The sequence below is a fragment of the Puccinia triticina genome, chromosome 7A, assembly GCF_026914185.1.
Source record: "Puccinia triticina chromosome 7A, complete sequence".
Lineage (NCBI taxonomy): Eukaryota > Fungi > Basidiomycota > Pucciniomycetes > Pucciniales > Pucciniaceae > Puccinia > Puccinia triticina.
Genome location: NC_070564.1, coordinates 614,256 through 640,697, shown reverse-complemented (window position 1 = coordinate 640,697; position 26,442 = coordinate 614,256). Strand labels below are relative to the sequence as shown.

Sequence of the window (26,442 nt, the reverse complement as noted above, 5' to 3'; positions counted from 1 at the left end):
CAGCTAGAAAACTGATCTGTATGTGGAATCAAGTACATCCCTGCCCCTTTAAATCCTGCCATCCAGACAATGGGAAGTCCTCCAATATGTACCTGCAAAACCAAAATGAAATCACAAGTGATGGTAATATGTAACCTATATACCTGGATAGTTTTGGCAAAACAAGACCAAACAGTCAACCCAAATAATCACCGTTGATATGTTAGAGGGATGGAGGCCAAAGCAAGATGAACCAGGCTTGAAATACATCAGAAGATCTGTATTTGATATTTGATTTGCAAAAAAAAAAAAAATGATTAGGAAAATGGAGAGAAAGGCTTGAACCGTATCATGGAAAAAAGGAGCAGATTGGGGAGAGAGAAAGAAAGGGAGGTTTTCATTACATCAGACAGATAGAAAAAAAGAATGAAGGGAGAAGTAGGTTCTAAAAAAATGATGTGAATTGAAAACGAAGTAAACCAATAGAACAAAGAAGATGATGCTTATACGTATGTAATTGGAATTCTTTTGGATAGAAGAAAAGATGTTTTTTTTGATAGAGATCAGGAGGATTTTTTGTGGCGAGCTTTCCAGCGATCTTCGAGGTCGGACTCGACGATGCTCTTGCTAGCTTTCCAGAACTGGACGACGTTGATGATCTGTTTGCCGGCGCAGATCGGGAAGGTCAAGATGGCGATGAGCTGAGGCAGGGTGATCGACTCGGCCATCCGCGCCGTCCTCGATGCGCTTCCGTCGTATGCGCTCTCTTTCAGGAGGGGCTGGTCGTACCAATGTGCTAGGTATAAACATACAAAGAAGAGCTCGTTTCCCGCACAGAATAAGAATAATGTATTCTGTTCGTGGGTGGGTGTGTGATGATGATCGAGCGGAAATCATTAATTCAGATTTTGATCGTGATTACTACCAAAAAATAAGTCGACTGCTCACTGAATTTGTATAATAAGAATGCAAGATTCTACTTTGCTTCTTTGAGACGGTTTTATGTGATTTCGATCCAGCGACCATTGAGCTATTCAGAAAGAAGATGAGTAAGCGACCGATTGGTACCATTCTGAAGAAGAATGATAAGGAAGGATCTTACCTATACATGTGAATATAATGACTGGCAAAGTCTAGTGCAATCAAAGACTGAAACATGATCGCCCATTGAGGATAAACTGAGCTCAGAAAACACAGTAGACAACTGGTTGTACACCTGCATGATAAGAACCGGGGTATCCATTCCAAAAGGTGGGGGTATAATTCCAGAGGTTAGTTATCGAGGGTCGAACAGATTAGCACAAGCTGGAGTAGAAACGGGGTCCTTACCGATCGGTGACCATATCCAGAACGGCGCCAAACTTACTAGTCTGTCCCAGCATCCGCGCTACTTGTCCATCGACGGCATCGAGCAGCTGAGAGATGATGTATGCGATCGTGCAGTAAATCGGGTGGTAGGACATGAAGTGTAATGAGACTGCTGCCAGGATGATCCGTGTGTAACCTGTTGTCTCGGACCATTTTTGGTGGGAAGGTCCAATCAATCAATCAATCCATCAGAACTTTGTCTTTGGTTTTCCCGGGGTTGATCTGAAAGAATGACCTATCAAATTCGGCAGGAATAGGAACCTAAGAAACCGGCCGGTTTTTTTGGCAAGCCAGGGGGGAAATGATACGAGCGTCAGAACAGGAGGACAGCAATATGGATGTTTGATGAAGGATGGGGTTGCCTGACACGTTCTCGTCTGAAGCACATGGGATGCTAGCCTGATCGTGGTCGAGCCCGGCTGAGGAGGGCAGAGGCTGCTGGGCTGTTGTTGTTGTTGCTCTTGTGGCCGTCGTCGTCCGTGAGTGGGATGAGGAGGGGTCGTAGTCGTTGGTGGTGGTGGTGGTCATCCTGCTAGGTGTGGGTGGTTTTGGTTGGTTTTTCGTGTTGCGCCTCGCCCGCCAATCAACTTCGTCCTCCCCCACCCCACCCAGCGGCCGCACAAAAATCTCGAAAGCCTATCAGCTATCGCTGGAGGTATCTACACCAAATACTTAGATATGGATGTACCTGGCGTACAAAGGCTTGAAGCTGCAGGTAGGAAACCCACGAAAAAGCGATCGAACCAATCATGGTTTGTTGAACAAGAATCACAAAGGGAGAGCACACTTCTGGCCGGCTCTTTAATGACGGTATCAGTGCTAACAATCCCATGAGTAACTCGGCAGTTGGATAAGCTTGACAAGCTCTGAAATGAAGGGTTCCATTCAACTGGCTGCAAGGAAACATTGCCCTGTCCCGCACCTTTCCTCATATACTCTTATCTGCTTCCCAGCAAAAACGCACGATCGATCCCAATTGGATCTTCAGCTATCGATCTATTTATCTAATCCATCTAAATATTCGACAATAAAATAAAGGGGTAAGGAAGTGTAAAAAACAAAGGCGGTGTTTCGACTAAAAGAAAAGAAAAAAAAGAAGAAGAAAAAAACCAATATAGTTTTAACTAAACAAAAGTAGTAGTAGCAGTAGCAGAGCCAGCTTGAGGATTTGTATATATTTTATTTTTTGCGTTGTTCCTTGATAGCCAAGTTCAATTTATCTCCGTTCTTGAAGTTCAAGGAAGCCAGAGTGACCTGGTTGGGCAAGATCTTGTTGGCCAGTTTAATCTGCTGTCTCCCGACTGGAATCCCTTTCAAGTGCTACCCAATAACAAAAAGAACAATCAGCTTTTTTTTCTATTTCTCACATTACCTGCGCGACAACAACGAAAAAAAAAAAAATGCTCAACTGAGAGTTTATCACGTAGCACGCCGACCAAGAGGGTGATGGGGAGTTCCTCCAAGACGAGCTCGCTGCCGTCGCATCCCCACTCGGGTTTATCGGGATACTCCGGGAGTTTGATGAGCAGAGAGATCGGCTCGGGGTGCATTTCGATCCACTGCTCCTCAGTGAACAGTTGAGGGACGACCGGCTGTGGGGGCAGGCTGACAGGAGCAGGGGGCATAACGAGGGAGATGTCCTCTCCAGGGACCGGGCTGAGCTTGAGCTTCTTGGCCCCGGGCTGGCCCTCGGGCCCGTCGTCGTCGGCCGGCCGAGACAAGCCGCCGGCTCCTCCTCCACTGACTTGATTGGTGATGTTGTCGATCGCCAGTTGGGCGGCCATCGGCGTCAATGCCGCCGGACTCACCCCTCCTCCCCCCGGCTGGACACCCGTCTGCTGTGGACCGGGCATGCCAGCGCCGAAGTCCGGCACATTCGGCCGGCCAGGCAGTCCCGCAGAAACCGGGAAGCTGGCCGCCCCACCATCCTCGACAGGCCCAGTCGCCGGGGTAACCGTGATCGGAGGCGTGCCCTCCAAGGGAAGGCCGAGTCCGTTGGGGGGCATCATACCCGGCGGAGGGGCGTCAGCGTGCATCGAGCCGCTCATCATCGCCGCTCTCCCCGGATCGATCATGGGGGCTGGGCGAGACGAAACGGGCTGAGGGGCAGCCGAGAGTGTGGCTCCACCTGCAAACGAAGGTTGTTGATGGATCGAGGTGGGCGGGATCGGTGCACCAGAGCCGGTCAGTCCACTGGTGATGTTGAGGATGTGCTGGTCGATCTGCTGTTGCTGGAGTTGCAAGGCGCGTTGTTGTTGTAGCAGGGCGGGGTTGGGTTGAGCTGGCGTTGGCTGAGGCGGCATCGCACCGGCCAAGGGACCGATCTGTGGCCCAGAGTGCATGGACTCTCCCGTCAAACCTTTCGATCGATGGAGAGCTTGGATTTGCTCGTCCAGGTTGGCCCCAGTCTGGTAGATATTCGTAACTCTCTCGCCGGTGTTGAGATGACCGTCCCAGGTATACTTCTCCTTGGCCAGTTGTTTCAGCTTCTTCTGTTCTGCCTCTCGTCTCTGTTTCTCTTCTTCCGTCACGTTCTCCTCAAAGATATCCAGTCGGGATTTGGCCAAGTCTCTGAGTGAGGATGAGACGTCCGAGCCGAGCGTTAACATGTTCGAAGAGCTTCGGTTCAGTTCAGTCTTTTGCTTCTTCTCCTTCCATCTTGGATCCAGGAGTTCGATTCGGACGTGCTCGGAGATCTCGTTGACATTGATCTGTTGACCACAGATCTGACAGAGGGTGGTGATCAGCTTACCGCCGGCAGTTCCGTTCTGCTGGGCGGAAGCTTGTTTGCCCTTGGGTACGTAGTCTTTGCGGATCTTCATTCCCGTGGGGTTCAGTTTTTTGATCTCGGCAGTCTGCTTGTGGCTCTCGGCTGCTTTAGTTTCCTCGTCCTCGCCATCCTTCGTTCCGTCGGCTTTTGCTTGGTGGGCGGCCTGTGCTTTGGCTTCCTCTGCCAAGCGCTTGGCGTCTTCGAGTAGTTGATTGGCTTCCAGATCATCGGCGGATTCCTCCAGGGCCAGTTGCTCTTCTGTTAGTGAGCTGACATCTTTACCCTCCATCACCATCGCAGCCATCTTCTTCTGCGCGATCGTCATGTTTTCGACCTCGCTGATACTCATCGGCGGGGGTAGATCGATGACCTCGTCATTCTCTGTGAACTCGACCGTACTGACGACGATGAAATCTTCCCAGTCGATCTCATTAAACTCCTTCTTCTCCTTCTCCTCCTCACTCGTCCGCTTCTGTAACTGCAAGCCTTGGTATTTCTCCCAGTTGATCCGGGTCTCGATTTCGGCCATCACTGCCCGTCTACCGATGATCGTATGCTTCTTCTGAGTTTGGTTGATGGTCTCGAGATCCAGTCGTTTGCGGTCGATGGGTGGACCACCGGCCAATTTCTCCAAGCGTGATATCATCTCGGGTTGTGGGATGAGGATGCTAGTATATTGTTCGACGAGCCTGTTGAAGAAGGCGAAGAGGGAGTGGGATGGTCTGAGGAAGTCGAATTGGTAGTTACGCGATTCTCGTTGGCTGAGATCGGAGACGAATTTGCGACCGAGTCGGGCGGTGAAGAGGGCAGTGAGTTTGATGATATCGAGATCGACGGTATTGATTTTGGGCATCTGACTGGACTCGATCAAGAAGTCTAAGGCCACCGGTTCGGGTGGTCTGTCGGCATCTTCTGGCTTGGGTGGCCCGGTGGCCGGATTGGCCGGATTGGTCTTGGATGAGCTTGCTGGTTGGCTCGGGTCGCCCCCATTCTTGATGATTTCGATCCGATGTTGGTAGTATGGATTGTAGGCGTCCTCTGGATTCAGGAATGAGAATCTGGAATCTGTTTTCTCTCGCTGTCTAATTTTATCTTCGACTGGAAAACAGACAGGATACAACAGTCAGCCAATACTAATCAATCGGATGATGCTCTACTTCTTTCTTACACAGTTTAGGGTTCTGATTTTTTGCAATGAACGCGGCGGTCTTATCGACGATACCTGTTTTTTTTTTTTTTTCAACAAGAAATCGATGAGCCTCTTTGGGGATTGAAACTCGATCAGCAGGGAATGGTCTCGTACTTCTGATTTCCGGCGGGGGGTAGATGAGTCCGTCGAGGTATTTGTTCGACTGAATCAGTTCGTTACTCTCGTCCTTCTGCTCTTCTTCTGGGCGAGTTTCCTCCCCATTGGTTGTAGGTTTTTCTGCTGCCAGTGATGTTGGTTCTGTTGCTGTGCTGTTCTCGTTGGTCATCGTTGGTTGGTTTGTCTCGGCTTGGGGTGGTTGGTGCTGGGTTTTCTCGATTGGCTGACAGTGACAGAAGCAGACGAGGGTTAGCTAAATAAGAACTATAAATATCTCGAATTCCCCGGGGCATCTATCGAGGTCTCCGTGGCGCAATTGGTTAGCGCGTTCGACTGTTACACGCCTGTGAATCGAGAGGTTGACAGTTCAATCCTGTCCGGGGACGAGATATTTTTGCCCGTTTGCCTCGTGCCAGTGTGGCTGTGTCACACTACCACTGAAAAAATAACTTGGTCACATGCAGGATACTCAAGCCAAGCTGCCATTGTCAGTCACTGTGCACAGTGACTGGGCATTGAAGTTTGGGTTGGGTCAAACCTTGAGTAAGGCTGGTGGTGTAACACCACAAGCTTCCTCAGAGTTGCCGCATGTCAACTGCTCACATTTGACACAGTTATTTTTGCAGTGTACAGCTTGTCAAAGCGGCATATTTTTGTGCAGCTCTTGGCAAAATCTTTGCAGTGACTCATATTTAGACAGGAGAAGGGGATTCGACAACCTTAGAAAGATAAAGTTTACCAGAAGTCTCTCTCCAAGATGCTCTGCTCTTCGGCCTCTCTTACTGGAGGACCCTCGGGTTGGCGCAATGCGGCAATTGTTTGCCCAAGTAGGGAGGGAATTAAGCTAGGATAGGTGCTGCTGGGTTGCACGTGATGTTTTGGGCAATCGGGCACCCGTTGCCTCCCGGTTTTGGACGGTTTTGGCCGCTCAACACTCCGTCCAAGTTAGCTAGCCAGATAACGCAGGAGTAGTGAGAACATAATGTATAGTACTGTTTGAGATCATACCACACACCACAGGTCAGTACCACTAAATAAGTTGGCCGTGTTGGATTTCCTTCTGCTCACCATTGTCAGGGATGTCCTCTGGCTTTTGACAGTACCATTTTTTTTTTGATTATATCTCGTTCTACGGTTGCCTTCAACCAATTGGGATTTGTATCATGAGCAAGCAAAAACCTTGGTCTCAAAAATCTATTCTCGAGCACCTTCAAAGGTCACACCCCGCCATTCACGCCGGAACGTTCCTCAGCTCACCGGAACGCGTACTTCTTTGGATCAGATGTTACGGCTGAGGCTTTGTTGCAACCAAATTCGCATTGCGGCTGCTGCCTGCTGAGCGTCCGGGCTCAACACCCAGAACTTGGATGGATACAAATTGTGGTCCGCCTTTTGGTTTTTATCCCAGTGCCCTCCCCTATGACAACCTGCTGGGTCCAGACCATAGCAGTTTGAATCGAATCGATTCGAGTATTCGTATTCGTATTCGATTCGACTCAAATAATGGGGGGGCAGATTTTGTCTTGAATATTTGAATGACATCGAATAATTTCTCTTATTACCATGCGGGGCCTTTTGGGCCCTGGAGGAGCTTTCTTAGGCCCTCAATGGGCCCCCTGGACCCCTTTGCAGCACCAAAATACATACTATATACATAAACTGGAACCACCAAACCGGGGCAGCTGATATCACATATCCGGCATCAGACCACCCATCACCTACGACCTTTGACTGTTGCCCGACATTGGTTACTGCCTGCCCACTAGGTGCTTTGAAAGGTAAGAGTTTTTTTTCTAATACCTGTGTACCAATGACTGATAATGGAATTGTTTTGTTTGGAAGCACACTAGCAGCTGCAGTCTCAGAATGGCGGCAAAAGAAAACAATCCTACGCCAAATACGCCAAAAGATAACCCAGCTCCCGCCGCCGCTCCACAATTGAACCAGTCATCTTTGCAAGAATTACCACTCAAGAGACGCAAATCCTTCGGAGTAGTTAACCAATCAGAGGCAGCTATTTCGTTCTTTAGTCCACCCGATTCAAAAGGAAGACGTACCTGCTTGATCGAAAATTGTGGTGATTCGCTAGTCGCAAACAAAACAACTAAGGCAAATTTTGTCAACCACATAGCTCGCAAGCACCCCGGCGAATGGAGACTTGCCCTGGAAGCATCCAAAAATGCCAAAGACGGTATTGAAACTCCTTTAACTTCTGGTAGCCCCGCCACTTCTCAGCCATTGCCAGCTTCTAAAGTCAAAGGACCCCTCCAGCAGATCATGCTCAATTCTCGACAGTCCAATTTCGACTCAAATTCTATCGACTGGGTCATCGAAGACCAGATACCTTATGCAAAAGTGAAAGCATCTAAATTCGTCAAGATGATCCAAGGAATTGACCCAGGGATCACCATCATCGGCGAACATACCGTTGCTCGGCGAATCAAGGCCCTTTTTGCGGATAGTAAACCTGTAATGTTTCACTTCTTGAAGAAAGAATCCGAGCGCTTCTCTTTCACGACCGATATCTGGTCCTCAGCTGGCGGAACCCCTTATATCTCGCTTACTTGTCATTTTATCTCGAAAGATTGGAATGCTATCTCAGCCACTATTGCCTTCAAACCCTTCCGAGAAAAGCACACCGGTACCAACATCCACGAAAAAATCCTCCAGATCCTTGAGGAGTTCTTTTGTCATCACAAACTTGGTGACATGACTTCAAAAAAAAGAAAAGCAATTGAAATTGATGATACCTTGGATGAAAAATCTAGCACTTCTGAATCCGATACCAATGCGCACCAAACTAGCGAATCTGAGAAGAACGAAGATCTATCCACTGACAAACTGGATCTCTCTTATCTCGGAAAGCGCATCTTATCGATCACTTTGGATAATGCTTTGAACAATGATAAATTCATCCAGACTGCCCTAGACTCCAAACTGCTGAGCTCTCCTGAAGCTCACATTAGATGTTTCGCCCACATACTCAACCTTGCGGCGAATGATGTTCTCCGTGTTGTTGAGCCTTCTTTAAATAAACTTCGAGCCGTTATTTTACTTATCCAACTGTCCGATCAAGTTTATAGCTCATTTCAGGCTCTCTGCAAGGATAACAATGTCAAAGATTCAAGGCCGATCATCAACAACGCCACACGCTGGAATTCCACCTTCAATATGCTTGATTTAGCTCTTATTCAAAGACCAGCTCTCGACAACCTTATCTCCTCTTACAAGAAATCTAACCGATCCAGTCAAAAGGGAAAAAAAAGAAAACTAAACCGAAGAAGAAGGGTAAAAGTAACTCTGGCAAATCTCAGATTGTCGATGCGGTGCGTGATTCTAATGATAAGAAAGGTCAAGAACTGGTCAGTAATCCCTTCACATTTTAGATTTGTTTGGTTTCACCAGCTTGGTTTCTAATATAAGATTTCATCTATGTAACAGGAAGTCATCAATGATGATGATTGGAACCTTTTCGGGTGGATTCATTCTTTCTTGGAGAAGTTCCAACAGGCATTGATTGACACCCAAGGCGAATTATATGCGACTCTCACAATTGTGATCCCGTGGTACAAGGCACTGATGGACCACTGCAACGAAACAATCAAAAAGTTTACAAAGTCCCGCCGCCCCTCAAGATCGGTAATGATTGAAGCTGCTACGGCAGCTGTTGAAAAGCTCGAAGGCTACTATTCAGTCCACTCGAAACACTCTATACTCGCTGTTATCTTGGATCCACGTTTCAAGCTCACTCTATTCAAACAACAACTTGTTGATGCTGACAGCAACACTATCAATACAAATGAAGACACTCAGATTGAGTTCAAAGACAAAGCGATAAAGGTTTTACGAGAAACATTCAAAGATGACTCAGCAAAGATTGCCGTCAAGAAGAAAACAAAAACCAAGGAATCGGTTTCCACAAAGACCAAAGAAAAACTTCAGTTCCACCCTTTACAAAAATACAAGAAGACATCAAACGCGTCTCCAACCGATGAAATTTCTTCCTATCTGCAGATGCCCAAACCACCTTTTGAGAAAGACATCATCGATTGGTGGAAAGAGAATCAATACGTACTTCCAACGCTCTCGATGATAGCCAAGGACTTCCTTGCAATTCCGGCTAGTTCAGCAGCAAGCGAGCGGATTTTCTCTCAGTCAGGTAATCTAGTTGCTGTAAAAAGGCTTTCTCTCTCAGGTGATTCAGTTGAATGTAACATGTGTATGCAATCTTGGTTACGAGGCAATTTAGTTGATAAGGCATATAATTCAATTAACATAGTCTCTTAGGGTTTTTTTCTGTGTTTATTTCAAGTTTTCCTCTCACAATCAAAAATTATACATATAATACACGCCAAATACACGCCAAGATGCATGAAAATAGTTCTCAATTTAAACAAATGACTGTCTGAAATGAAATTGATAATTCTGGAATTACAGAACAAGTGTAAAGACCTCAAATGTCTTTTTCTCACGTTTTTGGCGGTTTTTGAGTTTTTTTCAGTCAAATATTCGCGGATACTCGACTATTTGACGAATAGGTATTCGAGGGGCCTAAAAAAGGCCTCGAATACCACCGTGCTATGGTCTGGCTGGGTCTGGAATTTCATGGCATTAATGATAAATAGAAATGCAAAAAGCAAAGTAAAACAAAGCATCTTCACGCCATCCCCTGGCCTCCTCCGCAGTTTCGCCACGATTTGGCCTTCATGGTCGGCCCTAGCTTAACAAAGCCTCTCGGGCGGAGGGTCCGGGGGACCCCGCCCGGAGGGCTCTCCGCAGGAGAGGCTTATGAGTTATGTCTTGATTTAAGCAGGAGCAGAAAGGATCTGCTACACTACAAATCCCAACTAATATAAAAAAACTGAATACACAGAGCTGTAGGTTCTGTTCTTGCAAGGAATTTGAGCCACTTATCTATCTTGTAGCCAGAAAAACAACTCCTGGAGTCCCAAACAAGTGGAGCCTCATTTGGAAGACTTGTGCATTTTTGATCTTTTGAAAAGGTCAACAGATTGAGATAGAAAAAAACTGAGTAGACCAAATTGTAGAGAAAGAAAAGTAGCATAGGGTACAGATAGGGCATATTGGTGGAGAGGCTGGGGGAGGAGCTATAAAAATTTTAAAAACCTCTCAGCCAAATGAACTTTCTGCTCCCGCGTAAAATTTGGGATAATGCACAAGTCCCTCCCTGCGGGAGGGGCGGCTTCGCCGCCAGCCACAGCGCTCCCACCAGGAGGCACTTGTGTTAAGTTAGTGGTCGGCCCAATGCCCCGAACCGCGGGGCGTTAGTTCGGGTCAGAGCTTAGGGCCATGCTCTTCTTGATGGAGATGGAAGATTGAAATCAAAATACGAAAATTAAAATCTGATAATGTATGCACATGACGATGAGGATGGACATGTAAGCGCCCACATCAATACAACAACGATTGATGGCCTGTGCCGACGACAAATTCACACACAGAAAGAGAGAAGTGCTTATGGAGAGTAGAGCAGTTTGTGTGAAGCAAAAAAAAGGGAAACGGAGCGCTGGTTTGGGGCAGTTATGGAGTCTTATTTCGGGCATATATTACAAGATAATTTACGAGATCTAGTACTAAGACGCGCCCACTCAAGTTAACAACGCAAAAAAACAGAACAAGAGAAACCTACAGAACAAAAGGCATTATGAATGTGCATGTTGACTGAATATATAACATGAAAGTAATGAAATACAACAACCCCAAGATCGTTTTTCAAGTGACTCGAGCAAAATTGATGTCTGCCCTTGTGATTATTTATGGGATGCGAATTCGCAGGAATGTCCGGGTGGGTGAGTTCGAAGTTCCCTCATCGATCTGTCGAGGCGGATGGAGGCGTTGCAACTCCGCGCGCGTGGCTGGTCGAATTTGGAGGAAAGAAGGGTAGTGGGTAGCCATGCAGGGTTTACTTGTTGGGCTTGAGAGGAAGGAAAGGAGGCATTGATGCTGGGCTGGGAGGGGAGAGAGGAAAGTAGATCAGTCATCGGGAAGGGTCAGCTCACTCAGGACCGGAAATCAAATTCACTCACTTCATTTTGGACATCCTTTCCCGGTGCTTGATTTCGAGCTGGATGGTATCCAGGGCCGCGTCGGTGCGCGTTTGGAAGACGGACATGTCCATGGGCGGGCGTAGGGAGAAGGAACGTAGGCTGAACCGAGATGCTACACTCGACTTCCTCGACCGATTGTCCTCTTCGTCCACTTGGCAGCCTCTCTCCAAGCCAAGCATCTCCGGCTGGGAGGGCTCTTTCCTCCTCGCCAGTTCAGGGGTCGAAAGAATCTCTTGCGCTTGGAGGTTATCTTCTCTCGTGCCCTTCGGGTGGATTCCCTTCGTCTCCTTTTGACTTTCCCGCGCCGCCTGCTGCCGTTTCTCTCCGCCCAGATCATGATGTATGCCCACCTCTTGCCATTTCTCCCGCATGTTTCGTTTTTTGACCATTTTGTGTCTGATCACCAGACCAATAATAAACAGGATCACTATTAAGGGAGCAACAAGACCAATCTTCCAGCCTAAACGACTATTTGTGGCAAATGTGCCCGGGTGAGCTGTGGTGGTAGTCGCGTTGGCATGAGTAATAGGACCGCTAGCTGAGGAGCCCGTGTTGGCTGTGCTATTAGGAGCAAGATAAACGCTGGTTGAGGCTCCCGTGTTGGTTGCGTTATTGGGAGGAAAGACAGGGCTGGTTGAAGGAAGAACCGTGCTGGCTGAGGGAAGAGCAGTGCTGGTTGAGGAAAGAGCTGCGCTGGTGGAGGCGTTGAGACAAGTAGAGCCAGACCCATTGGTATTGAGGCAGTCGCGTAGTTGGCTTGTTTCTGCCGAATCCTCGATGGCATCGGAGCTGTTAGTGGCTCGCTTGGCATGCCAGCCTTTCAACCTTTGATATTTAGATTTCCTTCGAACAGGCCCAGAATTGAAGTTCATTTTGTCCGAAGGAAGGATAGTGCTATTGAGTGCTTCCTCGGCGTTCGCAGGTCAAGGATCTACTCTAATGCACACATCAGTTCGTAATTCTTGACACAGTCAAACGTGAGGTGAAAGCAGCTTGCAGACTTACCGATAGTCTTGATTGTTGAGACTCTTGAATTTCGGATTTCAAAGGGCAGAATCCGCTAGAGACACTGGAACCGGGATAATAAGATGGGCTAAGCAAATGAGACTGGTTATATTTGCAGGCAGAGTTCCGGTTGGGAGATAGAAGCCCCTCTATCGGCCGGTCCGGATGTCTGCGTCTAAATTCGGACTCCGGAGGAAGGAAACAGGCGTCTCTCGAGGCCACTGGCTGCCACACAGCAGAGACCTACATACAGCCATGGCAAGGAAGCTTGTGGGCTTGTGTGGCTGAAAATCAAAATTTCTTCTTCTTCATTTTCAGCCACACTAATTAAGACATCCTACGTCACAGTCAAGTGTACAGACTGTCAATCCACCTCCGGGCAACTGGATCGGCTCGAGGTGCGTGGCGGGCCCGGGCGGGGGTTGCTGCCCCATGAGTGGCCGCACTGATCTAGACCAACACCAGGATTGCAATGGCGCAACCCCTGAGCCCCCAAAGTTGAAGACAAAGAAAGCACATCCCATCCACGCTAGTCAGCTGGCGCAAGCTCCCCACCAGAACTCCGGGCGGCGTTCGTGGCTCACAGTTCAGCATGAGACGACGCATGCACAGCACAACTGGTGGCGACCGGGCTTAAAGTAATATGTATGTACATTTCCACAACATCTGTTGCTGTATGCGAGTTACACCAAGTTACCAAGTGGCAACAGCGAGTTACAGAAGATGAGCCACTGTAACCTGTGTATCGGACTGTTGTTCCACATTCAGGCCACCACGGTGCACACCCATGATTGGTACGTTGTCACACATACAGGACATATGGATTCCGAAGGCATTCTCGGGACTGCTGTGACCTGGGTCACAGTCTTCTCGGCTGCGGCTCTCTCCTGCGGAGTAGACATACATAGTCTCCTCCGTCGGAGGCACATTATCTGCATTACTATCACTGTTACCCATATCTCACCGAGTCCCCGAGCCACGTCTCCACAGGGACAAGCGCGCGACTAAGTTGCGAGATGATTTTGAGCGTTGAGTTGACCATCGGCAAGCGCGCCGGCAAGATGCAAAGGAGATGATGTTGCACGTTGAGTAAATATGTACATATATCCTCATTCCTTGGAGCACCACATTCAGAATCGGGACGAATGTGTACGGACAGCGGCGATTGTGGAAAGAATCACCGGTTGTCAGATTGGCCTGGCAACGGGAAGCCTCGTACATAAGATGGACGGCTGCAGAACATTCTTTTGCCGAGTCTGCCGCATGAGGGCAAGAAGAAGGAAGACCTGAAGGATGACGAGCGGGTGGAGAGCAGTACTTGTCTCCTATGCTCGCTTACTCGGGGTTTCGTCCGATCTGACCTTCTGTTATATCTTACAAACATCCATGTTGTAGCTCGTTGTAAGAACCCTGACAAGGCAGACTCGCAGAGCAAATGTTGAAGCTGATCATCGTTACTGCCTACGCCGACTCAACCAATGCAGCAAGCTCATATGGTCTTGAGAATACACCTTCAAATTTGAAAAAAAAAAAAAAAAAAACTAATCCGCAGATTCATGTGCTTTAATTGGATTTTACACATCCTTTTATGCTCGGACACAGTCTGATAAAGCCGAAGTGACGGGCCATTAATTCGGGTGACTTGCTTTTCTGCGCTTCAGTCGGCTTCTTATAATCTGCCCCCAGGGCCCACAGAACTTCACATACATTGGAGAATAAATGGGTACATAGAGTATCTATGCTTGTCTCAGTTCAACTGGATGTGATCTTGGTCGAGCCGGTCCCGCAGCAGCAACAGGTAAATATATATTATGCAGATATCAAAGTATTTAAATATGCAAATGTGGAAAAGGGGGCCGGTTGGCCACCGTTGAGAAATCAGACAAGCTTTGAGAATTAGGATCCAAAAGAAGGAAAAAAGCAAGAACACGAAGACCCAAGACAATGTATGGATGAAAGTGGGCGATACTGATGGATGAGAAGCGGTAATTTGTCTGTTCGTTAGAAGGAAGTGAACGGGAAACAAGAGAAAGTGAGAGCGAAAGTACAAGCACAGAGCACTACAACAGACAAGCGAGGGAATGTGATATTACATTGGTGAGAGGGATGGCCCCGAGTTGAGAGTGGGAGAGGTGTCGAGGATGTATGGAAGATAGCTGGAAGTGAGAAGAAAACGGGACCAGACACATACAATTTTTGATGTCCTAGAATGAATAATTGGTCCACTCTTGTAAAGATTTCTTCCTGTTAGGAGTAAGAAAGAAAGAAAGTGAGGGAGGGAGGGAAAAGGAGAGAAAGGGGGCAGAGAATCAAAGACAGCGGAGCCGGTTGCCTTCCTCGACGAAAGCGATCTTGCCAATGGGTATGGTGAAATTGTTATCCAAGAGCTCGTCGCCCAGCTCTGCGGCCTTGAACTTGCACTTGGAGAGGGGCGAGCGGGCCGGGCTGAACTCTAGTCTGGTGGGGGCACGATGAGGGGTGGACTGGTGGAGGCCGGGCGCGGCAGCCGCAGGGGTCTTGTGGGGAGCATGCCGGGGCTGGACATGGGCTGGAGCGAGATGGATCGGCAGACTGGCTTCGCCCGTTGGCCACCTGTCACTCTTTCTCTTGCCCGTTGCCATCTGAATAGGCACACTATGATTATCTTGGTCGGACCCGGGCCATACGCGGGTCTGCGCACTGCCGGCCACATTGAGGCTCGGCGGATGAGCTGTATTCGAGTTAATCCGTTTGCCGTCTTCTTTCTTCCGCGAAACTTCTCCTGGTTGCCGATCACTAGCATTGGTCTGGTTGGGTAAGTGCCTTTCGTCTGCCGTTCGATTACATTCGCTAGTTTCATCGATCACCGGGTGGGTCAAGGTGGGCGAGAAGTCCGATCGTATCTTCGTTGATTGAGTAGCAGACCCAAGAGAAAAGTGAGGCTGTTCTGGACTAGGCACGAGTGTCGCCACATCTTCTTGTATTCGCGTGAAGTCAGCAGCGCTGATCGGTGTTGGCCGTGTATATTCGAGATAAATTTTGCGTGCATATTGTTGAGATGCTGTTCGATGGATTTGTTGGCTGGGGCTGGGGCTCGAGTCTGAGATTGCAAGAGATTCTACTGAGAATTTTGTGGCGACACTTGACGAGTCGCTATCATCGTCTTCAGGTTGAGCGACTTGCTTTCCTTTATCCGGATGTCCATTCTTGATTCCTTCGATGTGATCGTCAACAATTTTGCTGTCTACTCGGGCCAGAAGTTGCGATGTGTCCTTGATGACCTGCTTCCCCTTTTCGGAATTTCTACTGATATTCTCCATAACGCTATGGCCTTGCGGGTGGTCATTTCTATCACCTTGATGGTCATCGTTGGGCGATAGTAAAGCAGGCTCGAGAGAGGAAATAATCGGTGGGTTCAGTGCAACCTGCTGGTGTTCGACAAACTGGCTGTTATCAGGTCTATGAGTCGAGCACGTCGTAGAACTCGATGTTGGTGATCGAGTTGTTGCCGCTAATATAGGCGGCCGATCTCGAGCTGAGCCAGTTTGGCTGGAGTCCTTGGTGACGGAGGGTGATTCGGGTGGGGGAGTGGGTTCCCTTGTAGCTTTCTTCAGCCAATCTTGCCGTCTGTCGATTTTGACAAATGGGGCAGGATATCTGGAGTATTCTATGTGATAACGGGACTGTTAGAGAAAGACAGTTGAAAGAACGAGTCGTCTCCTGTCAGAAATCTTTACTGCTCGCGGATTACATCACTTCCAAATGCTTTACTCACGATCCACAACGCAGAAGTTAATCGAAAGTGGGCCAAATACTTGGATTTATCCAAATCTAATTCGTTCGGACTGAAAATGCCAGCACGTGACGGAAGTCAATATTCCAAAACTTTTCAAGAGGGAAAAGTATTTAAAAGACTGAACTGGCTGATCATATTTTTGTTCGTTTGCATCATCGATTCAGTGTACTCGATCCCTCTTAGCCTATCTGTTTTCCACGCCAAATCGCTGAACAAAGTGGCCAAAAGAGGTTATGTCAGTGGCAAGGTTAGAATCTCGACAGAGAAAGAAGAACTCAACATGTCAAAGGTCGGAATCAATACTTGAAGGGGGTTGATGGTTGAGGCCAGACTCGAAAAGCTACGATTGGTCCAGTGAATTGATCCGAGTGAGGAAATTAAAAAGCAGAATCGATCAGCCGTTCTGTCCCTGGTAAGTAAAAGACAACGCCCAGGCCGCAAACAGGAGAGAGACTGACGCATTGTATCGTGACAGGCAACTCTGAAAGCGACCATCAAGCTCGCTCGCCCTCACCTTACCCGGTTGGGAGCCGTGTTGGGAAGGGTTGATGTCAGTCCAGCCCAAGTGGACCATCTTCTTGATGAAGAAGGTTTCGAGCTGCATCTGTCGGGACCAAGCTCCGGCAAAATCAGCACTTTTACCCTCTCTCACACAATAGGCAGGACTCGATGGCCAGGAATAGAGGGAAAGGTATAACTCAACGGATCGGATCAGGTCGACTGAAAATGGCTCGGGTACCGCGTAGGACTTCAGGAGATTGTGGAAACAATTCTTGATCTTGAATCGTTCGCGTGTTGGCACTAATTTGTTACTGGTTGTTTTTAGTAGAAAATAGGTCAAAGTGGCTTTGGGAACAGCGGGCAAGTTGTCGATGAGAGCGAAGGACTCACTTGAGGATTTTAAGATTGAGTGAATGGCGTATTTGTGTTAAATGATACAGACAATCATCCATCAATCGGCCATGCTCAGTGTAGATTCTTGGTAGTTCATCTTTCTCTTTGAGGAATAGGATGTTGAACTTGATCGCGTTTTTGGTATCGGTCAAATCGTCCAGTGTGGTCAATGTTCCGCTAATGTGTAATCAAGATTCCAGTTTTGTGCGGCGACCAGAGATCAGAAGTGAGTTCAACCTGATCGGATGAGAAAGAAGGCGTTGAAGAGAAGGTGAACTTACGCCAAACAGTTGACGGCGTCCTGTGTGGTCTTGAGGCAAAGGTGCTCGGAAGAGAACTTGAACTCGCTGGCAAACTTGTGCAAGCTCAAGTCCTGTTTGATGCCTGTCCAATCACAGTTCATGCATTTGAGCTTGCCCTGGTTCTTGTGTGAGCCGACAGGGTGGATGACTCGTGGATTCTCCGAGTGGTCCCCCTGCGACTCTTGTTGGCCGCATCCCGGCCCGTGATCATCCTCGACGGTGCTCGAAGTCGATTTGCGCGGCGACTGGTGAGTCTTCGGGGACGAGTACGACCAGCACGAATCGGTCACCTTGACAGTGTTTGTCTGCGGGTCCTTCACATAAAAAGCTGGAAAAAGTTATGTTTAAAAAAGAAAAAAAAAAGAAACAAGCCCCCATCGAATAAGCAAGTGGATGTGTTTGAGGTTGGTCGAGTGATTTGGGGGCAAGGAGAAAGGTTACTGACGAGATTCGATCGTATCGTCACATTGAGGACAGATAAAGGTCCGGAAGCTAGGTGTCTTGATGAAGTTGATAATATTAAAATCGGTGTTGGTCAAGCTAATCCAAAGCTTCCTCGCATTCGATCCCGCTGTGGAATTGAAGCTTTTGGGAGAGAGTAATCCCAAGAGCGCGCTCGGATTCCTGAAGTGTTTACCGTCTTTTAAGGTAATCCCAGCGTGCCCGTGGTCGGATAATTGTTTGATCCTGTTGATTAACTGTTGCGCATCTTCTTCGCTGATCTGGCTTGCTGCCCCTAATTTCTCGACGTTGGTCTTGGGGCAAAACAAGTCGTATTCCGATGCCTGTGGATAGTCAAGCATGATGAGTTATCAAGAAGATTACTGGGGAGGGGATTCCATGGATCTCTGAGCAAGCCAAGCATTTAGGAGTTACGCACCGCTAATTCTAGAGGAAATTGTAGATGTTTCAAGATTGGATACAATCTAAAGCCATCCTCATAGTAATTCCTGCCAGAGCAGCGATACGAGAACATTAGAAATCAGTCAATCTGATAGGAGATTTCAAGAACTGGATGCAAACAGGGAAACAAGAACAAACCTCGAGTTGAGACAGTAAGAATACCAAACGAACAGAACATCAAGTGGCGGCAAATAGTCCAACGTCAGCTCGATATCGTACTCTTCTTTCTTGAAGTGGCTGTTAGTTTTCTGGGCAGGCCTCTTGAATTTGTAAAGCGATTTGGGTAGATGATCTGCGATTCTTCCCAGCCAAAGCTCGAAGCGAAACAGAGCTAGATGATAGAAGCTGGCCTCTAGCGCTTCGTCGTCCTCGCGCCCGTTTGTGTCTTTATTACTCTTATCCAAATCGACCGTTACTTGCCCACTTTGTTCGCCAAGCGGCGGTTGCGCATCTTGTGTGATGGCGGGTGAGTTGAACGACAGAAGAGTGAGTCTGGAGAGGTTGACGAGTAGGTTGAAGGAATGGATGAGGTTTAAATGGGTCTTGATCCGCAGGATTTCAGCATGGTGTTCCTCCTTCAGATGCTCCATCATCACTACTTGTTCGCCCCGCTTCGTTTGAGATTCGGGACTGACGACGACTGGGTTCTTGTTGTTTTTCTGCCTGTTGGTGAGTGAACAGCTCGCACTCAGCCGTTTCTTCTTGTGCGCGTTACAAGCCGGCTCAGGGTGTGCGGCCGTCTTGGGTGGAGGATGGTCCCAATTACCGTTCTTCTCGGCGGGTTTCTGGGGGGTGGCGGCGGGCAGTGAGAGGGGCGCTCCGACTTGGATGGACCTTCTCTTGTGGACGGCCTTGAGAGTCATCTTCCTCCTCCTATGGTACTTGGGACTCTGCTGTGGCCGGTCGACAATCAGCCAAGAAGTGCCTGCATCGGACGATTTGTAATGGCCACCCACCTCCTCTCTCTTTCCTCCTTGTCAATCGAACACACAGCACCCCGACCGCGCAAGCCGAAGGCAAACTGCGGGTGGCAACCACAGCTGGAACTGTGAAGGTCGGAATCGGTCTGGAAAGAGCAGACTGGCAGAGGTGGAAGAAAGCAGAACAGATGAGCAAGAGCTGCTGAATAATGCACCACGGGCGAGCCGACTCGGTATCAAAAAGCGTGCATACGCACCACGTGGCTGTCTGCGCTTGGTTGTCTGGCGGTGGTTTGGGGACTGGGATTCCTGTGGGTGTGGGATGGGGGGATGGGGTTTTTTTTATGCGTAAGCATGTAATCCTAAAAGAAGACGAAAAAACAGGCCACGACTGGAGCAGGATGAGCTGGGTGCGGCTGTGGGGAGAATTTCAGGCTGCCATCATCTATGGGCCGGGGGATAGATGGGGATAGACTGGAATGGAAACTGCAGTCTGAAACGGCAGCAATCGGATGGGGAAGCGTTTGTTTCGGCCGGGTGCCTGCTTGGGTCGACTGGGGATGAAAGGGGACGGAAGCGATGGACGGAAGTGGCGGGCGGAGGTGGCCTGACTGGCGATGCAACTTACGCCTGAGCTTCCTTCCGGCTCGGTGGAATTTATGATTGTCGAGGCGGACTGCCGCTGGAGCAATGGGCGCAATCGAATCACTCGGACCAAACCCCATTAACGTTTCCGTTCTCTCTCACCTGTGCTGCATCCTCCGCATGGCTCAAATTCAACGTGGGACTCATGCAGCCGGAATAAGTATTGCCCCTCGAGGCGTGGGCTGATGCTCGAGAGAACCCAGGCCGAAAACACGCTCAAAGACAATCAAAGACGCTTTACATAAAAACCCACCGGATTTCAATATTTGTCATGTAAATATGATAGAGCTGTTGTTCCAGGAGCACAGAACTCCTGGGATGGTGAATGTGATGGTCTGCACCGGCAGACTCTAGCTTAACTAAGCCTCTCGAACGGAGGGTCTGGGGGACCCCGCCCGGAGGGCTCTCCGCCCCTCCCTGCGGGAGGGGCCGCTTCGCGGCCAGCCACAGCGAGCCTCCCACCAGGGGGGACTTGTGTCAAGTTAGGGCAGACTGCGATTCATGAAAGTCTCCAAGACTCTCCGATGATCAACTCATTGGCATTTTACCCGGCCGATAACAAGTTCACATGACTGGCCCTGCCGGCCGGGGAAAACGCCGGGCACATTCATCGATGTGATCACATCCACGGCAAGTGTACATACAACGGCACAGTCGAAGCTCGGCACAACCATGAACTCCTGACTTCACTTGCACCATCGGCAATGCTTCAAAGCATGTATATAAATATGTCTCCGAGACAGCCCCAAAGAAATCCTTGCCAAACACTGCTAGCCAAATCACAACAAATTTAGCCAATGAGACTACACCACATGAGCGATCGAGAAAAGCCAGGACGTTGCCAAAACAGTTGCAGGAATCACGCGTCCTAGCAACCGCTAGGACCGCCATGGAACGTTGTGGTTGTCTCTTTGGCTGTAGGACGATTTTTAGACGAAATTTATTCATTGACGTCCTCATCAACCGCGATGGTTGCGGGATCTGGGGTTTCTGGGAGGTCAAAGTCCCTTTGACGGAAGACTTGGCGTTGAGAGAACGATGGCCTCAACCCAGCTGTTCTCCCAAACAACGCTTTGATGACGCAATCATCAGTAGGATGCTTGGGTTCCTGGGACAGCTTGACAAAACGTCAAAAAGACATTTTCATTAACCAAAACTTCTCCATGACGGCGAGGTCCTATGGAGGCACCGGCCCGCCGTTTTGGCCAAGAAAATGTGAAACATGGTATGGACCCGCCAATTTTGCCACATGAATGCCACTTTGCCACCGTCCCATGGTACTGGTCAGCCAAATTGGCCAGTCCATACTGGATTTCAACCGCCATGGGTGGCATTTAACCAGCCAAGTAGCCATTCTCCGCCTCTGAACCGCCAAGCATGGCACTCAGGCTCCATTTTTGCCATACTATCCTTCAAACGCACCCGACAAGTCTGAATCCTTCAAATTTGTTCCTCATCCATACAGGCTCTGGCATACCAATTGGTTCAACCCCTTCCCCATAAGAATATAACCACTGGTCAAAGCCATCTTTTGATCACCCACCCAACTTTGGTCACAGTCATAGCTATCCAAAGCCAATAGATTTTAGAAGGCAAGAATTCTTGGATCACCAGTGGCACACTCATCATCCCAAGTACCACATATTTCTCCCTTGTCTCCTCCTTATACAAGCACATAACCCATCCATCTTATTTGGCCACTCCACTTTGTCCATAGCTAGCTGAAGCCTCATAAGATTATAGAAGGCAAAAATCATCCGCTTACCATCAGCGTGCTCACCACAAGCCTAGTACAGTATACTTCTCCCTGATCTCCTTCTTACACATGCACGTAACTCAGCTATCTTTTTGTCTACTCCACTTTGTTTGTAGCTAGCTGAAGCCTCCTAAGACTCTAGAAGGCAAGAAACATCTGTTTACCAGCGGCTTGCTTACCATGCCCCAAGTATGGCATGTTTCTCACTTGTCTCAATTTTATACAACCATGTAACTAAACATTTTTCACCTCAGGTCACGCAGTCCCAGTTTGCAAAGTGCATCCAATGTGGCACCACCCCAGTGCATCAAATTCCCCCCTGGTGTATGCTCCACCTAATCACTCATTAAAGTAGAAACTTATTCTTGAAATTTCAAATAAAAAATCATCAGTTAAGGCCCTGTTTGGAGCCAATATAATCTGGGTGATATATGAGTTTTTTTGCCTGACATCCTATGTGACATCTGATCAGGTCCGCCAAAACTTGATCAGATGTCACAAAATTCCAGGTTATATTGCACAATTATGTTGGCTCCAAACGGGGCCTAAACATCTGATGATTTTATAATTTTATGTATTGAAAATCTTATGATTTCAACTTTGATCATCTTATAAACCCCATGAAAATACAATCAAGGGCAATGTGTTTTGATTATTTCTTTAATTTGTTCTGTCAAATTTTCAGATCCATAGAAAAAGACACTATAAAAGATTACCTTGACCCGCTGGGGGAGACATTGATCATTTTGCATTTTGAGGAGATTACAAAGATCTTGGTGTTCAAGTTTCATCCAACCTTCTACAAAATGCCAGAGAATTGAAATGCAAGCTATTTTTTTACCTTTGGTATCTTGATAAATTTTCTGCCGCTTCTCTATGAAAATTTCATTTGCTTCAGGATTCCACAAAGGGTTGTCCAGAATTGATTTGAAATGTTTAAAGTACTTGACAGCCTTCTGTATTTCCTTTGGGTAGTTAATTTTCTGTTCAGCTTTTTTATCTTTCTTGTAAGGAATCATTGCAATGATCATTTCAAAATAAACTAAGAAAGATGGGAAAATGTGGTGAAGATCAAACAAGTCTGTTCCCTTAAATTCCTAAGTTGACATCAATGTTTGCATGTGTACTTCAATATTCCAACCAAATTCCTACATTTTTCATCAGTTCTTCCATTTTGTTTGGAATAAAATTTGATAATATTCCTTGGTGATTTTGCTTCACCAAACGGTAAGCTCTGCAGGCATATCTTTGTGATAGGAATTTCCCTTCTTCAGGTTTAGGCAGTGTTTTCAGAATTTTCCCCAGACATCCAAGTATATTAAAGTCTCAGAAACATGGAAAAAAAATTCAAGGGTTTTCTCTACAAATTAACAAAACAGAGAAAAAAATCCAGGGTTTCCCCTTACAAGAGACAGCCTGACAAACATTTGGGTTTCCCCTAAAAAATACAAAAAAAAACACCCAAAAAAAGCCACTGCCTACAAGAAAAAGCAAACACCCCCACACCCTGCCACCTAACATCAGCAAGCTGATGTATTGTGGCCCACCATCCATCCCTGTCTAGCAGGGTTAAAAAATGGTGAGAGGAAGACCCCCAGCCGTTAAGCACAAGGGGGGCCCACGAGTATTCCCCCGCCGGACTGCGCAAGTGCAACAGCGGACGGGGGTGAGACAATCCCCCGGCTGGAAGCCAGCCCAGAGAATTGTCTGAGGGAATAACCTTTGCAAAGGTGTCCTATTTATAGGCAGGAACACAGGTCAACTTCCACATTGAACCCATCCACGCTTCAATCATGTCTTCACCGCCACGTCAACCGTTGCATGAGCCTCTTGAACGCCACAACACAGCCAATCACCCCTACCACTCATCAATCACCAGGGCCAGGAGTCAGCCCCGCCACCATTTTTTTCATCAATTTACTGTTGGTATGCCAACCTCAACACCTACTCTGCTTCCATGAACTATGTACATAGGTCTCTTGAATTTGTTGCGCAACAAATCTTTGGATAGCTGACACATTCATTAGTCAGGAAAGCTCATTTTTGGGCACCCACGAGTGGTACGAAATACTGCGAAGTGCGTTTGGCGTGTTTTTTGGGCAAGTCAATTTTGTTGTCTTGTGTGCCCTGCGCCTACAAAGCAGATTTTTGTGCGTTGAATTTCGCGAGGGATCATGTTGAAGTCGGTTTGACTTATTGGGCTCGTGGAAAAGTGAGGAGGAAGACACAGAGCTGGCCCATTGGATCCAGATGCATGAACGACACGGCCTTCTTGGCGAACAGAAGCTCAAGAGATACCTCAGATATATCGGAAACTAGCTCAACTCTCAGGCAAATTCAAAAGCCAAACCGGCACGGCCTGCTCGGCGAACAGAAGCTCAAGAGATACCTTAGATATATGGGAAAGCGGCTCAACTCTTGGGCAAATTCAGGCAAGCGGTCTGCTCGGCCAGCCTTCCCATCACTACATTGCTGTCAACGCTAACCACCCGAGTTGCGGATATATTCAGTTGATCAAACTGGTCCAGAGATCTGGGAACAAGACTTGATACCCTCGATGGCTGTCGTATCTGAGATGGTCCAGATCTATGGCCTGGTCTTGACCCCGCCGGAGAGGCTGGGCAATCTGATCAACTGGGAAGTGGCCGAGACCCAGAGCCAGCTCCGCTCGACACATACAACCTGTTTGTTTCCCTTATCTTCTCCAACTACCTTGACCCCGTTGATTGGCTCAAGTTCGGAAGAAGGGTATAATTGGGGGGCCAGACCGACGGCGCACCTCAACGGTGCTGATGCGCCGGACCTCAGCTGACGCCGGTCGGTCACCCGCAACCCCCCTCGCAACCAATCATTTGCTGAAGCCAATCTGAATCCTGCCCGTCTCCTTGGCCGTGACAGCAACCTTGCTATGTACACAAGATCCCCCCACCCTCGCGCGCATGCTGTTGTATTCTTTCTTGTTCACCCTACCCCTGCCGCATCCTTGCGTCCCTCCTCCTCCTCGACCTCCCTATGCAAACTACACTCAACGGCGCAGTCAGACTAGGAGATTTCTGCACGGCGGGCCGAGGCAATCAGCTCAAATTTGATTACGAGAGAAAGAGGCGAAGGCGTTGGAGGCGGGAGAATGGCTGTTAAGGTGTGGCAAGCGCTGGCTGAAGCGCACTATCCACAAGTTCCTTTGCATTATTGACCAGACCACAGCTTCATATTCTTGATGTATTTTATTCTCATCTGTTGAAAATAATAGTGGGACTTAAGAGGATCAAACACCAATAACTTCAAATCTTACATTTGTAAAACATTAAGGTTCATCTGAACTTTTGAAAAAAAGTAAAGAAGCAATTCTACAAACAGCTAGAAAAAAAACTTGGGCTAAAAAGGGTAGGGAGTATTTGGAACAGTGGAATATGATTTTTTGAACTGGGATACATATTTATGTACTTCTCTTATTTATGATTATCATTCAAATTCAAAGTAGGATGTCTATCTTCTGGTTGTCTTGTTGAAAACCAAGCATAATATATGCAACCTGTTATCCAATCTGTTGAGATTGATTTTACAATTTTTTTTTTGAATTTCAAGTAAAAAGCAACAGCTAAGTACAACAAGAAAATATTAATTCATCCAGTACAACAGCAGAAAATATTGCTGGTTGTTTTGCTGGAATTGGACAAGTATTATCCTGGTGCATATTTCTTGCAGTCATTCTCTTTTGGGTAACATAAGAGTCAAACCCATAGTTGAATGTGTCAAACTTTTGGATATGCCATTTCACCACTGAAAATTTATCAGAGCAAAACATGCAAATAAGAAACAAATTAAAAAGTGAATCTCATTCCCACAGCGGCGCAGCCGCATGGGCCTCTATTTTTCTATGTATTTCTTGATCATTTGACACACTTTGATCCTTGAATATACTTTGAGTGTTGGCAATATTGTGACCCTTTGAGATAATTTGATTGTTGTCCATATTCTGATCCTTGGCTATATTTTGTTCATATGATATATTTTGTTCATTGAAAATATCCACATAAAAATTCAGCCTTTTAGATTTATCATTGGGGATTCCTGGATAAGCTTTGATGTCCTCTGGGAATTCAATTGAATTTATCTGATTGTACTGTGAGGTTTGTGGTTTTCCTGAAATGGCTAGATAATGAATTTCTCTGCGCACACGGGTACACTCGCACCCGTCTCCACCAAAAAAAGCCGCACCCGTACCCGGACATGGCACCCACAGGCGGGTGCGGTGTGTACACCGGCGGTACTACAGGCGGGTGCGGCGTGTACACCGGCGGTACTTGGTCACTATTTCTCACTTCAAACACCCCCAGTGGGCCTTTAAAATATAAAAAAACTATAAAAAAATAAATTACATATTTTAATTTACTACTTAAGCTAATTACACCTCATCATCCATTGTCGACATCAACAACTTGAATTTTGCGTTTCTGCTTGGTCTTTTTGTTGTCCTTGAGTGCCTGTTTCCATTTGCTCAAGGTCCCTTCCTTGATCTTATTATTCTTTGAGTAGAAGGCGACCGTCATACCTCTACTTATGGACGTAGACGTGAGTTGGTGCCTTTTTGCTGAAATGTAATCCCGACCAAAGCTGAATGATCGTTCAACATCAACAGATGTTGCTGTACATTTTAAGACAAGAGATGTCAGATAATTGATGTTGATGATGAGAATATTAAACGGAAACTCACCTGGGCAGCTTAAAACATCTAGTGCCATATGTACGAG

General features: G+C 47.5%; 5 protein-coding genes across 5 annotated transcripts; 1 reads left to right on the top strand and 4 right to left on the bottom strand.

Moving 5' to 3' along the window:
- Positions 1-542: 542 nt before the first annotated feature.
- Positions 543-1,442, bottom strand: PtA15_7A79 (uncharacterized protein; the record flags this gene model as incomplete). Its single annotated transcript, XM_053171443.1, has 4 exons — positions 543-833; positions 928-1,009; positions 1,082-1,195; positions 1,309-1,442. 4 exons carry the CDS (start codon positions 1,440-1,442, stop codon positions 543-545), a joined length of 621 nt encoding a protein of 206 aa, XP_053021908.1.
- A 1,084-nt stretch (positions 1,443-2,526) lies between these two features.
- Positions 2,527-5,592, bottom strand: PtA15_7A78 (uncharacterized protein; the record flags this gene model as incomplete). The annotated part of the gene is made up of 4 exons (XM_053171433.1): positions 2,527-2,667; positions 2,757-5,215; positions 5,286-5,339; positions 5,421-5,592. 4 exons carry the CDS (start codon positions 5,590-5,592, stop codon positions 2,527-2,529), a joined length of 2,826 nt encoding a protein of 941 aa, XP_053021907.1.
- Positions 5,593-11,466: 5,874 nt separating this feature from the next.
- Positions 11,467-12,363, bottom strand: PtA15_7A77 (uncharacterized protein; the record flags this gene model as incomplete). Its single annotated transcript, XM_053171422.1, has 1 exon — positions 11,467-12,363. One exon carries the CDS (start codon positions 12,361-12,363, stop codon positions 11,467-11,469), a length of 897 nt encoding a protein of 298 aa, XP_053021906.1.
- A 2,442-nt stretch (positions 12,364-14,805) lies between these two features.
- Positions 14,806-19,233, bottom strand: PtA15_7A76 (uncharacterized protein; the record flags this gene model as incomplete). The annotated part of the gene is made up of 11 exons (XM_053171411.1): positions 14,806-16,158; positions 16,251-16,320; positions 16,396-16,479; positions 16,552-16,611; positions 16,730-16,875; positions 16,975-17,083; positions 17,163-17,342; positions 17,447-17,795; positions 17,913-18,252; positions 18,348-18,417; positions 18,509-19,233. The coding sequence occupies 11 exons, from the start codon at positions 19,231-19,233 to the stop codon at positions 14,806-14,808; spliced, it is 3,486 nt and encodes a 1,161-aa protein (XP_053021905.1).
- Positions 19,234-23,945: 4,712 nt separating this feature from the next.
- Positions 23,946-24,503, top strand: PtA15_7A75 (uncharacterized protein; the record flags this gene model as incomplete). Its single annotated transcript, XM_053171400.1, has 2 exons — positions 23,946-24,123; positions 24,202-24,503. The coding sequence occupies 2 exons, from the start codon at positions 23,946-23,948 to the stop codon at positions 24,501-24,503; spliced, it is 480 nt and encodes a 159-aa protein (XP_053021904.1).
- Positions 24,504-26,442: the final 1,939 nt, after the last annotated feature.